The 13622-nt window shown below is 42.5% G+C and overlaps 1 protein-coding gene across 1 annotated transcript; it reads left to right on the forward strand.

Moving 5' to 3' along the window:
* Window positions 1-3214: 3214 nt before the first annotated feature.
* On the forward strand, window positions 3215-5932 carry LOC126595079 (transcription factor CSA-like). Its single transcript, XM_050261424.1, has 3 exons — window positions 3215-4182; window positions 4463-5005; window positions 5298-5932. The coding sequence occupies exons 1-3, from the start codon at window positions 3696-3698 to the stop codon at window positions 5621-5623; spliced, it is 1356 nt and encodes a 451-aa protein (XP_050117381.1). The 5' UTR covers window positions 3215-3695; the 3' UTR covers window positions 5624-5932.
* The last annotated feature ends 7690 nt before the right edge of the window (window positions 5933-13622 follow it).

The following is a 13622-nucleotide window of genomic DNA, read 5'->3' on the forward strand; positions in this document are numbered from 1 at the left end:
GGAAAATCCACACAACCAACCTGAACTTTGACACGAAAAATATCTTATATGCCCTAAATATATCCCTACGCAATCGATCGACAATCTTCAATTCAATTTCATTTTCCAAATGCAAATTCTTACTGTTAAATACATGATATGTATGTTAGACCTTTTGAACATTTCACATGTTATGTCCCGTGTTGATCGTTGGATTTTTTTCTTCTTATTTGAGCAAAAACTATTTGCAGTTGTCCTATAATGACCAGTTTTCCTAAAATAAAATGAAAACCAAACAGAGATAATGAGTACATTGGCTATGCCTAGGGCTATGAAGACATCTTTTTTCTGCATTGATTAAACACTTACACATGAACTTAAGCATAAGATCTGAGCTCGGTGAATTCAGGATTACAGGCTTTCAAACAGTTCCACAGAGTCATAGGCTTTACAGCTAGCTTTTAAACATCAATCTGTATGTTTCATATCTCCTATTTGCCTTCTTCTATCTGAACATCTGAATACTATATAATTTATTTATTCCCATTTTCTTTCTTTTGTATATGTTATATATAAATTGTTTTGTAATTAGACCATGTTCAAAGTCACCGCAAAGTTTTTTTAACTGAGGTTTACTTTTGTAATCTATTTCTGGTTCAATTTTCATCGATTTTAATAAATATCGTATCTTTCCTCAAGCTGCAATATTTGTGTCATTGTTCTATTTAACATATTTAGTTTCACAAATTAAACCATCATTAGTGTATAGTTTTTTACATACCTTCAGTTGAATTCATTTTATTTTTGGGGCAATTATGCCAAAGTTCCCCTCATGCAGAGTCTGAGATTTAGGTTATACACGTGCAAACATGGGTCACACGTGGGGAGGGGCAGACTGGCAGAGGGAGAAGAAAACAAAAGAAAGCACAGAAGGTGTGAGAGAAGGCAGTTGATACGAGAGATATGGTGATGGGAACAATATATTCTCTACACTAATAAGTACTGTTCAATTTTACCTGTCAATGTTTAAATGCCCACGCGCGCGCGCGCGCCCCCCCCCCCCCCTCCCCCAAAAACCACACACGGTGATGGGAACAATATATTCTCTACACTAATAAGTACTGTTCAATTGTACCTGTCAATGTTTAAAAGGAAAACTAATGAAAAAGACTTGAAAATTTTGAGTTTTAATGATAAGGACAAAATAAAGAGTAAAGTGAATAGTACCAGGTTTGACTTTTTAGTGTAAAAATGTGGTTTTTCGTTAAAATGAACAGTACCGTAGGCCCCCCACAAACACACTTTTCGTTAAAACTCCCATGTTTAAATGCCCACACGCGCGCCCCCCACCCCCCACAAACACACACACATCACACATGCATGGTCTGAGAAGTCGAGGACCAAGTGATCCTTTGTCTTTTGAAAGATCTAACGATAAGTGGGGTTCTGTGAATTTCTGGAGATCGTTTCTATTAGTATTACCCCCCCAATTTTACTCATGTCCCAATTAACAACATTACGTTGTGTACTAATACATAACTAATCCATCCTGTCATCTTTTGCAAAACCGGTCTCGTATAGTAATACCCTTGTCTTTGTCTCACTTATTACTTAACCATGATGTTATATATCTATGTTTAAACCCTAATTGTCTGACCAAGTCCACTCAGTAATTGAACAGACTCTGTCTCGCTGATGAGAGTAGTAGTGTCTAAGTTTGTTTGTAATCTAAATTGAATTTTAGGCATGCAAATTAACTTTTGGTTTATTTAGTCGTTGGTTATGTGGATGAATATGTATGACATGGGCATATTAGAAGTTAGTTTTGTTTTGCAGCTTCCGAACGTGGGGTCTCCATGGATATGATGACATGAAGAAGCCCAGCCAGCAGGGATCTCATAAGCATGATCACATGCACATACATGGACCTTAAATGCTAAGTACAGGCATGAGCAATGAGCTAGTCCAGTGAGAGACTGAGAGAGTAGCGACACACAAACGTGCATCGTTTCTTTGGTTTTTTTTTTTTTAAAAATTATTTTTTCTAAAGAAAGAAAATTAAAAACAGAAAATCAAGTAAACTTAAGAAAGTAGATTTCATTTATTTTAAGCTAAATCCTAAAGTAGTTACTTAACAAGTTTTAAGTTAAAAAAAAATGAAAATAAAAACTAAAAATGAAATAATTATCGAACAATCTTATAGTAAAGGATTTTTCTAAATTACTTCAGTCTATGAATATTCAGAGTGTTTGAACGGCTAGACTTTCAAAATAAATAAAACCAAATCAGGGTTATCTGATATTGGGTTGTTTTTATTCTTTTTATTCTTGAGGTGTTATGTTATGACTGTTTATCTATGCATGCGAAATTTATGTCCGATTCATTCATCTCAAATATCATTTTTTATATATAAAAGATAGATTATTCAGCAGTGTTTGTTTAATTAGCTGATGATTCGAAGTCATTGGAATCTTTTGCTTATACAGAATAAGGTCATTAGAATCTTGGATTATATATGGAATCCATAAATAATGAAATTGTTGCCTCCTGGGCACATGATTCGTGAACACCCGTCCTCTCCGTAAGAGAGAGAGAGAGAGAGAGAGAGAGAGGTAGAGATATGTGGAGAGGTGGGGTTTAGAATGACGTTAAGGAAGTGGCCTTTCAGAACTGTTATAATAGTTGTGAAAGAAGGGACATGAAAAAATCAAGGCAAATAATTCATGGCCAAATGGGGTTTGGTGATGGTCGTTGGGTCAACTTCAGGTGGTTAACTGAAACCCAAGGTAAATTCCCCCAACTCTAGTTAAACAGGGGGGTCTCATCTTGCCAGAAAAAGCCGGTCTTATCTTTATAATTATGTGTCCATTCTTATTTCTGTACATACATAAAATATAAACACATACATAAGAATAAATACATACATAAGAGTCTCTTATCAAGTGATAAGAGAAATATATACATAACGTATTGTATATAACGAGATCGATCGCACGCAAAAATCTTTTCATATGTTGAGTGATAAGATGGAGGGCTAGCTGGCCTACCTTGTTTACTGGTGTCCAACAGGAAGGGTTCTTGTGTCAAAGTGCTCTTCAATCTGCGGTTTGAAAAGAGAAGGGGGGCGTGTCTAGACCAGCACAAGCCCAAGCGAGCATACATCACATTAAGAGTCTTCCTTGTCAATCTTGAGAGAGACAGCCTAAGAAGAACCCTTCAACTTTCAACCCCATCACCATAAAGAGAGAGAGAGAGAGAGAGAGAGAGAGAGAGAGAGAGAGAGAGAGTGTAGGCCTCACTTTCACACGTGTGAGTGATGTGGGATTTGTTAAAAAGAAAAAGAGGAGAACAACAATAAAATAGTAGTAGGAGCTTGTTAAATTTTAGGGTCAGGGTCAGTCAGGGTTGTTAACTACTTAAAAGCACTTCTCCCTCGCTCTCTCTCTCTCTCTCTCTCTCTCCTCTCTCCTCTTTCCACCACCCCCACACAGTCAGTGAGACTGATGAGGTGAGAGGCCGTGTAGGTTTCTGAACACTATTTGCTATTTTTGCTGTTTCTAGTTTTCTCGCCTGCAAACACACTCCTTGCTCTTCCTACCTAGCTTTCACTAGCGCGCTCTCTCTCTCTCTCTCTCTCTCTCTCTCTCTTTTGCTTCCAATTTATTTTTCCAATCCTTTTCAAACATGACTTTGTAACAGTTCTTCAATGTAAGAAAATGATGGCCAACAATGGTGCTATATATGCAACAGAAACCCCTAATACCTTAAGCTGTTTCTCCTCCTCTTCTTCTTCTTCTTCTTCTTCTTCAATGGGAATGGTTTATGCCGATATGGGCTCTCTTTCTCTGAGCTCCAAGTTTGGAGTATACTCATCAGTTTCTTCGCAGGACAGCAGCTACATCTCTAAGATTTCTGAACCAGAAAATGGAAGGGCATTCTGGGGTTTTCCTTCTACCAGAAGTTATGAGGATCACCACAACAGCAGTGACATGAAGGGCTCAGATTATATCAGCAGTGATCATGATAAGAATCCTAACGAGAGTGGGGGGAAAGTTAGTGAGAAGGAAACAGAAAGTGGGCAATCAAAACTGTGTGCCAGAGGGCATTGGAGGCCTGCTGAGGATTCCAAGCTCAAGGAACTTGTGGCTCTTTATGGCCCTCAGAACTGGAACCTTATTGCAGAGAAGCTGGAAGGAAGATCAGGTAAGAAAAATGTGAGAGATTGTTTAGTCCTTTTGTCTGTAGTTATGTCTTCTTTTTGGAATTGATTTTCACACTCGCGTTCTTCCACCGCACTCTCCTATTTTACCTGAACTCTTGGATTGAATAAACCAGATTTCAACAACAACAAAAAAAGAAGAATAAATCAGATGAGAAGTGCACGAGAAAACGAATCACTGCTATGTTTTCTCTTTGATTTCACGATTTTCACTCTAATCTAGAATAATTCATATGTTTTTGCATATTTGTGTTTGTTAAAAAGGTAAGAGCTGCAGATTAAGATGGTTTAACCAGCTGGACCCAAGAATCAACAGAAGAGCTTTTACTGAGGAGGAAGAAGAAAGACTAATGCAAGCTCATAGAATATATGGCAACAAGTGGGCCATGATAGCCAGGCTCTTTCCTGGAAGAACTGATAATGCTGTGAAGAACCATTGGCATGTTATCATGGCCAGGAAGTACAGAGAGCAATCCAGTGCTTATCGGAGGAGGAAGCTAAACCAAACTGTTTACAGAAGCATGGAGGAAAATCCAAGCTTCAATGCAGCCTCGAGGAGTACTGAACCTCCGCCACCTTATAATGGTCTCAGTCTCCCCAATGGCGGCCTCGGCGGCAGTGGTTCTATATCTTCTTTTTCATATGGAACAAGCTATGATGGTGTTGTTGGTTATGGGGCTGATTATTATGGCTCAAATGGTTCACAAAACTTGATTAGTGTGGAAGAAGAAGCAATCGCAAGAAAAAAGTTGCTTTCTTATAATAATAGTGGATTTTGTTCACAACAAACTCCTGAATTCTTCCGTGGTATGTCATTGTGCTTAGTCTTTTTAATTTATCACCTTTCCATTTGTCTAAAACTCTCTTCCAATAAGATCACTTAAATCTGAAATGTCATACTAGCCGTATCTCAGTCTATAATCACGCATTATCACGTGTATGATTAACTTGGGATAATTAACTTGGGTTAACTTAAATCTGAAATGTCATCCTATATATAATCATGTATTCTCATGTGTATAATTAACTTGGGTTAGACACAAGGATGTCCCAGTTGCAGCAAAGTCTCAAACACATAATGGTGGTTGTGTTATTGCAGGTCGGAAGAGCAATGAGGTGATGGGGATGATGAGCCAGAACCAATGTTGGGATGGTTCAGGTGAGATGGAGGGTCATTCATATGGGGGTATGTATACCCACCATCCACCTCCAAACATGAATGTGATGACAATGCAACAGTCAAACTTCCACAGCCTTGTTCATCAAAAGTACTCAGATTCTTCATGTCAATTTTCAGGCGGCAAGCCCTCACCATCAGCATCAGCTGCTGACAGAGTTGTTGGCAGCGGCGGCGGCAGCAGCCGCCGTGAGACGAGCATTCAGCCACCGCCCTTCATTGATTTTCTTGGGGTAGGAGCCACATGAAGTTAGAACTCAGCCGAAAAGGGTTTTTTTTATTTTATTTTTTATTTTTTTTATTTTCTTCACTTGAATCATCAGAAGAAAAAGAGGCACAATGTGTTTGTGGTCCAAGAAAAACTATGAAGCAATTAGAGGAAAAAAAAGAAAAAAGAGAGAAGGCTTGTTGTTTTAGTTAAGCTCAGCTGACAGTGAAAAATCTGCATCATCCCCTTTTTAGTCATATCCCACCACCATCTTTTTCAATGTACCCCCAAACTCTCACATGAGACCCCCTTACCAAAAGGTGATCCAATAAATTAGATTATTGTCACACATTGACTTGTCACTTTTTTTTCATGTTTTTCATCATTCTCTATAATAGTTTCCAAGGAGCTCAAGAGAATGAAGATCAAACTAACTTAAAATATGGTAGAAGCGATTTTCGCATTCCTTTTGTATCCCCTAACCCTTGAATAAATCAAGAGAGAACTAAACGATGTTAACAAGAGAATGAGTAAAAAAGGTTAAAGAAGGATAAAACGAAAGTGAAAATCACTATCTTATCAAATTTTGTATTTGTTTGAGTAAAGGTTAAGAAATTAAATAGGGGAAAAGGTGATAAAATAGGGATGATGATGAAATGATGAGGTAAACAAAGATAATAATAGGGTCATTGGATTAGAACTATTTGGAACATCCTTTTCTTTCCCACGGGGACTGAAAAACTCAGGCACAATTTCTGCAACTGAAGACTATCCTAACCTATGCTAATCTTACCGTGAGGGGTAGAGAGAGAGAGAGAATTCGCTCAATGCACATGGGAGTAGCCGTTTGGAACTGTGTTAAATAGTACTTATTACTATTTTGCTGAGGGATGGATAGGATAGGGCATGAGAGTCCAGGATTTCCAAAGGATATTACGGATATTTCTGAAAGCCTGGAACAAGTAACGTCAGTGGAAAGTAATGCACACTCAAAGTCGCCTATTCCAATCCAATCCAATACGTATTGAACTGGTTCAGTAATGTAAAACACGATTACACTGAGATTTCGTACGCAAGTTTTGTTTCAAATGTCTGTCGCCCAGAACAGGAAAATATTTGAGTGGTCCTGGTTCCAGACTCCATGCATCGATGGAATTCGACTTGAAAGCTCTCAATCCACGTCAGCTGAGACTTGAGATTGATGGAGGAGGTCTCACAAGGCTTAACTAGTATTTGGGCCTTGGCCTTCGTACAAGATTCCAATGAGTTTAAGTTTGTTGTCACTTGTTACCAATATGAATGTATCGCATGACCAACTTGTTCAGAATGTTGGATTCTCAAATCACCCCTCAATTGGGTGAGAAATTATTGGCCGTGGCAACTCGTTCCACCTCACACATCCGCCCTAGACACAAAAACATCCCACCTAGACCCTCCCACGCTCTCCTAGTCCCAGTGATGGGTTTTTGGCCGAACAACCATGTAATTCGGGCATGGAGACCGAAGAACTCCTCCGCTTGGGGCCAAGTCAATATGAGGTTGCATAATGTGTCAACTGAACTTCATAGCAAAACTAGATTTCAACCCGTACATGGCATGTTTATTTACTTGTAACGGAAAAAATAATGAATCAGGGAAGCTATGAATAGTAGGGTGTGTGATGTTCTTCTCCTTGTTATTGAATGGGGAAAGTAACGAGACTAGTACGAAAGATCAATCAGAAAGACAACAAATCACGATCACATGGTTTATTACCATCAGACGATGGACAAGATGATATGAAAGCATCGGTGTAATATCTAGAATTCCCGCGGCAACCAGGAAAATTTGAAGCCAAAACAGAGACCATGGTTGTCGCCCACAACAAGAGCTTCATCTCTAATGCTTTTTACCTCAACTTGGCGCACAATAGATCCATCTTCATTGTGGAGCCAAAAATAATAACAAGGCGATACATGAATTTTTTAGTAAAAGAGGACCAAACTACCATTGAGACACACCGAGATTCCTACACGCGATCAGCTCAAAAATGCTCCAAAAAGGTAACAATTCAATATTCATCTCATCAAATCCCGTAACCTCCAAAATATTTATTCCAAAATTATATTAATTGGTTAATTAATGGATTAATTACCCAATTAATCCATTAAACATCAATTAAAACATCCAAATAACCACAACATATATCCCACTCAATCCCAAAATTAGTGATTGACCGGCCACCCCCTTTCTCCCTTGTTTTTCACACTTTTTTCCATTTTATTACCCTATTTACACAACTATTCAATTTTGTAACCTCCTATTTATTTCTTTTACACTTAATTAGCCAATAAATTGGCTAATTAAGCCAAAACTATAACCACCAAAACCCATTAGTGGCCGGCCACACCTTGGGAAAATTGGGCAAAGCTTAGCCCTATAAATAGGCACCCATTCTCACCAAAAAGCTATTCCAACACTTTGGCAAAAATCTCAAAATTCCCTAAACACTCATTCTCTCTAAATTCTAACTTTGGCATCGGAGGTTCTTCGGCCAAAGCCCCCCTCATTCATCGTGAGCGTGTGAGGCTCTTGGCCTTAACCTAAGGTGTTAATTGTTTTGTAGGTGCAAAATTGTCCAAGATCAAGGAGGAAGAAATTTGCATCCACAAATTGGTGCTTTCATTGAGAGTTGAAATCCATACTCGTAGAAGACTCTCGCACAAAAAAGTTTTTTCTTTATTTTCTAGTCCATTTGAATATTTTTCATACGTTCTTATTATTAGAATTTTTTACTTGCAAAGGTTCTTTGATAAAACGTATAAGCAAAATATAATGGCTAGAAATTTAGAAAATTTCTTAAATGAAAATTCTAATGTTCAAGAAATGGGATTGCGGAGATTCGTGAGGCTAAATGCGACAATAAGTGGAGCAGCACCACCACCACGAGTTTCCACCATGGGAACCACCATGGTGGCGAGGTCCATGGTGCTTTCACCACGGCCCGAGCCGTGCCATCCAAGGCTCACAGCACCAAGGCCACGGCCCAAGTTGTGCCATCCAAGCTTACACGCGTCCGAGCCCAAGCCGTGTCATCCAAGCTTGCACGCGTCCGAGCCCAAGCCTCGCATTCGCATGCATCACGCGCTGAGCAGCCTGCTCCCGACGAGCAGCCCACTCCCGTGGTCTAGCCTACTCCCGACGAGCATCCCATTCTCGCGGCCCAGCCTGCTCTCATGGCCCAACTTGCTCTCACAGCCCAGCCTGCTCCCGCCAAGCAGCCTACTTCTATGGCCCAGCCTGCTCCCGACGAGCAGCCAACTCCTGTGGTTCAGCCTGCTCCCGCCGAGCAACTTGCTCTCACAGCCCAGCTTGCTCCCGCCAAGCAGGCTACTCTCGTGGCCCAGCCTGCTCCCGACGAGCAGCCCACTCCCGTGGTTCAACTTGCTCCCGCCGAGCAGCCTGTTCTCGTGGCCCAGCCTGCTCTCGACGAGTAGCCCGCTTCCGTGGTCCAGCCTGCTCCCGTCGAGCATCCATCTCTCATGGCCCAGCCTGCTCCCGTGGCTTTCCAAGCCTGCCCAAGACTATCTCAACCATCCAGACCTACCATCGAGCTGGGGGCATTCTCACTACATTTTTTCGCGGATTTGACATTTTCCAACTCAAATCTCGCCCACGGAGTCTACCACCCTTCCATTGCCCTAAGAGGTGCATTCCTTCCAAGCTCTTTCAATCCAAATGGCGAACAACACTTGTCTCGACAAGTCATAGAGTTGACGAACACCCTTGCACAACAGACAACCTTGGTGAATCAACTTTTACAACGTATCGGGATCCAACGTGCCCCGGACGAGGTATCCCGAAGTAGGACAAGGGCATACGAACCTTTCCAGCAGCGTCCCGGTAAGCAGCCACTCGACCAACCACGAGCCGAACATTCGGGCAGTGTACATTTCTGATTGGGCCCCCGAGATAGCGTATACTCCCATCTTAGCACGCGGATGAGTATGCACTCTAGACTAGGCCCGCAGATGAGCATACATTCACGGTTGGGGTCACACTCCGATAGTCAACATGAGCAACCTTCCGGGCAAAGTGTTCATTCGTGGCTAAGCCTGCAAGGAGCATCCTTCACCTCACATCAGAGTAGGCAGCACGACGGACGGAGAGAAGCAGTCACTCAATCCAGCTCAAGTTCAACCAGCAGCCTGCGAAGAACTCGCTCGCCTGCTAGGAACGCACCACATGCACTGCATCCGCGGTATAGACGAGCCAAACACATAGAAGAGCAGCCTAGACCAGCAAGTCATGGCTGGGGGCAACCGAGAGCTCCGCTACCCCAATAAAGGCAAATTCAGGAAGAAGTAGAGAGACTCTTGACTAACCTATTGCATGATTTCCAACGCAACAAGGTCACCGACGAGGCATTATGACGGAACATGACCAACATAAGCAGGTCACCCTTAATGGACGAGATCGAGCAAGCAGAGCCTCCACGCGAGTTCAGCATGCCACATTTCGTATCTTTCAAATGGGATGAAGATCCGGAGAGACACTTAAAACGCTACCGACACGCAATGATCCTTTATCGAAACAACGATGATCTCATGTGCAAGATATTCGCCACCACTCTACAAGGCGAGGCGCAAGATTGGTTTTACACCATGCCGCCACAATCTATCCGGAATTTTGACAAACTTTCTTTGATCACCAAAGAATATTCATCCTATCGCTCGATCAAAAAGAAGTCCGACCATTTGTTCGACGTTAAGAAAACTCCAAAAGAGTCGCTTCGCGACTATGTAAGGAGGTTCAAAGCGGAGAAAGCAAAAATAGTCGGATGTAACGACTCGATAGCTAGAGCAGCCTTCCAAAAAGAACTTCCAGCAGACCACCCACTGTTCGGAAAACTGATAATGAAAGAAGATCTAACTCTGGCAGACTTTTTCGCTCTGGTAGAGAAGCATGCACTTTGGGACGAGGATTGCCAATGCACATTCAAAGACTTGAAGAAGTACTCGACGTCACATCCCTACTATCCAAACCGGAAGCAGCGGAGGACTTATTCACGTGTTTGATAGTATCTAGACCAGCAATAAGCTCTATCATCATGCGAGAAGAGCTGGGGGCCCGACTACCTGTATTCCACAGTTTAAAAGCTCTCATCAATGCTATCAGTTGTATTCCACAGTTTAAAAGCTCTCATTGATGTTATCAGAAATTCAAAAGCTAACTTCGGCGATATTTGTTGTAACTTGAAAGTTCTCCTCGCACGCAGTCATCATCATGACACACTATTCTGCCGAATACAGACGCACGACAATAAAGGCGTAGACCTTGGCGGATGCAAAGTTTTTTTACGAAAGCAACAACTCGGCTCAAAAGACACGCCAAGGGCAAATGAACACTGGAATGAGCACTTATAAGCAAGTTTTATCCTCGTCGCCCCAGAAGATTCTACTTAAGAGCAACATGTACTGGCAGTTGAACACTACCTCCTGCTGCGTGTCACACGGCCCTAGCCGACCCTTGCTCCATTATTTAGCTCTAGAGTGGCCCAATACCGGCAGTTGAGCATCTCCTGCCACATGTAACATGGCCCTAGTTCTATGGCTCCCTACCGCGCCTTCACGCCCAGCCTTGACAACGTAACAGAGCGGCCCAATGAAGCCTCGAAGGTAACTGAGCACACTTCAGCCGCACTTGCTTCACCTGATGGAGACTTCTGGCATTTGCATGTCAACGGTGCATCCAACTACAAAAGTTCAGAGCAGACGAGGTCCTTGTCACCCTAGGCGGTTCGATGCCCGAGCAGGCGATCATTCTAGGTTTCAAAGCATCTAACAACGAAGCAGAGTACGAAGCCCCACTAGCAGGCCTTTGAATGACAAAAGACTTGGCGGTGAAAAAGCTTTCAATTCATTCCGATTCCTAGCTAATCATCAGCCAGACTACTAGGGGCAAAGGCATGATGATCGTGGCAACCGACTACTTCACCAAATAGGTAGAAACAGAGCCCATGACGACCACAATTCATACGGACATAGAGCGCTTCATATAGAGGAACATCATTTACCGATTTGGCATCCCTTAATCCATCGTCACCAACAACGGCCCACAATTCGTGGGCAAAGGTTTGGAAAAGTTCTTCCAAAAATATGGCATAAAGTAGCACATGTCTACGCCAAGATATCCTCAAGGCAATAAGCAAGCCAAAGTATCCACCAAGATGACCTTCGACTGCCACAAGAAATCCCCCACCAGTAAGAAAAGAAAATGGCCAGACGAACTCCCTGGATGTCTATGGGCATATCGCACCACCAAAAGATGAGTAACCGAAAAGAGATGGCCACAAGCTTAAATCTGGAAAATGAGAAGTACGAGCAGACAATCACCCGCATTGCAGCTTACCAGCAGTAGTTCCTTTCCAGCTACAACAAAAGGGCCAAGATCCGGCAGTTCTAGCCCAAAGATCTAGTCTTAAGAAAAGCCTTCATCATTGCCCACAAAGAAGGCTCCAAAAAGATGGATCTCATCTGAGAAGGTCCATACAAGATCAGCAGAATAGGCGGCAAGAGTAATTACACCCTCGCCACCATGAAACGATAAAAAGATCGAAAAGTGGTGGAGCGCCTACAATCTGAAGAAGTACCATGCGTGACCTCCCACTACATTAAAGCCCGAAGACTCAAAAAGCTCGATGGGCACCACCTCACAAGTCGAGGACTATCCAGTTGTTATGCAGTTTCTACCTTACAACTAAGTTCTTGTTCGTTTCACTCATTTTTCAATGAGGAATTCAGAATTAATCACAACTTGGCTCGGCTGCATGCTTACAACAACTGATCACTCCGGCACTTCAAAAGAAGACTGCGCCCTTCTTAAGGACCCATAGCAGGAATTGCGCCCCCCCGAGGGACCAACCATGCTCTCCAGTGCAAGAGGGTAAACTAATTGCTCTCCAGTACGAGAAGGTAAACTAATTGCTCTCCAATACGAGAAGGTAAACTAGTTGCTCTCCAGTGCGAGAGGGTAAACCAATTCCCCGACACCCATATGGGTCAGCTCTCCAAGACGAGAGGATAAACTTTACACTCCGAATATCCAGACGTGGATGAGCCTGGCTGCCCTAGTATAACTAGATGCACGATGGCTTGCGTCGGGATTCCTAAAATTAGCCACAATGGTCTTTTTCAAGGCTTAGCTAACTGAAGGATTTTGGGTCTCTTGGCCTAATCCACGGGGAACCGGGCCCTAGAGACGGATGGGGCACATTACGCAGTACGCCCTATAGACGACTGCCCTGGAACCCTAAAGCTGCTACCGAGTGCACTAAGGTAGCCTACGGATTCCGGAAAACTGCCTACGGCTTGCCTTTTTAGCAGTAAAGCCACGCTAGACTTATACAACCGCACATTCTTGTGAAAGGTTAAACAAGCTAGCGCACATATACGAAGTTTTATCCACTGCCGACATGCTACGTAGTCGATAAGCTTCATCTCTACCAAGCGTTGAACAACTTACACCAAGTCTTAAAGTGTTTTGATACTTGCTACACAACCTACGGAATTGAAGAAAGTCAAGTTAACAGCCTAGTGGTTACGTGGACTTATCTGCTTCTATAAGTAAGGCATTCGGCTGCCAACCTTATGACTAACAACTTTGCAAAGTTCTACACCAACACCTACGGCTGCATAGGCTACATGGGCTTGTTTGCTTATAAAAAAGTAGCATGCATGCCACTGGTCTATCAAGTCTAAAGGTTAGGTCATGAACAAAAGAAGCGAAGATGAAGAAAAGTGAAGGAAAACATGTTTATGAACAACTAGCAAATGCCAAAAGAGTTCAAGCAAAACGAGAGCTACAAGAAAAAACATAAAATCCTAAAGGCTACCTAGAAGACTATAGCAGCTTGGACATCCCACAACTACTCGGTCGCCACACCTTCAGCAGCCGCGACGCTCTTAGCAGCAGTATCATCCGGCACTTCACCCTCGGCTGCCCCAGCCTGGGCACTAACTTCTCCAACTACTTCACCAATAGAAGCCTCAAAAGTAAAA

The sequence above is a fragment of the Malus sylvestris genome, chromosome 13 (genome assembly GCF_916048215.2).
Source record: "Malus sylvestris chromosome 13, drMalSylv7.2, whole genome shotgun sequence".
Taxonomy (NCBI): domain Eukaryota; kingdom Viridiplantae; phylum Streptophyta; class Magnoliopsida; order Rosales; family Rosaceae; genus Malus; species Malus sylvestris.

Coding starts and splice junctions, on each gene's coding strand:
- LOC126595079 (XM_050261424.1), top strand. CDS start 3,696: ATGATGGCCAACAATGGTGCTATATATGCAACAGAAACCCCTAATACC. Junction 4,183..4,462: donor GAAGCTGGAAGGAAGATCAG/GTAAGAAAAATG, acceptor TTTGTTAAAAAG/GTAAGAGCTGCAGATTAAGA. Junction 5,006..5,297: donor AACTCCTGAATTCTTCCGTG/GTATGTCATTGT, acceptor GTGTTATTGCAG/GTCGGAAGAGCAATGAGGTG.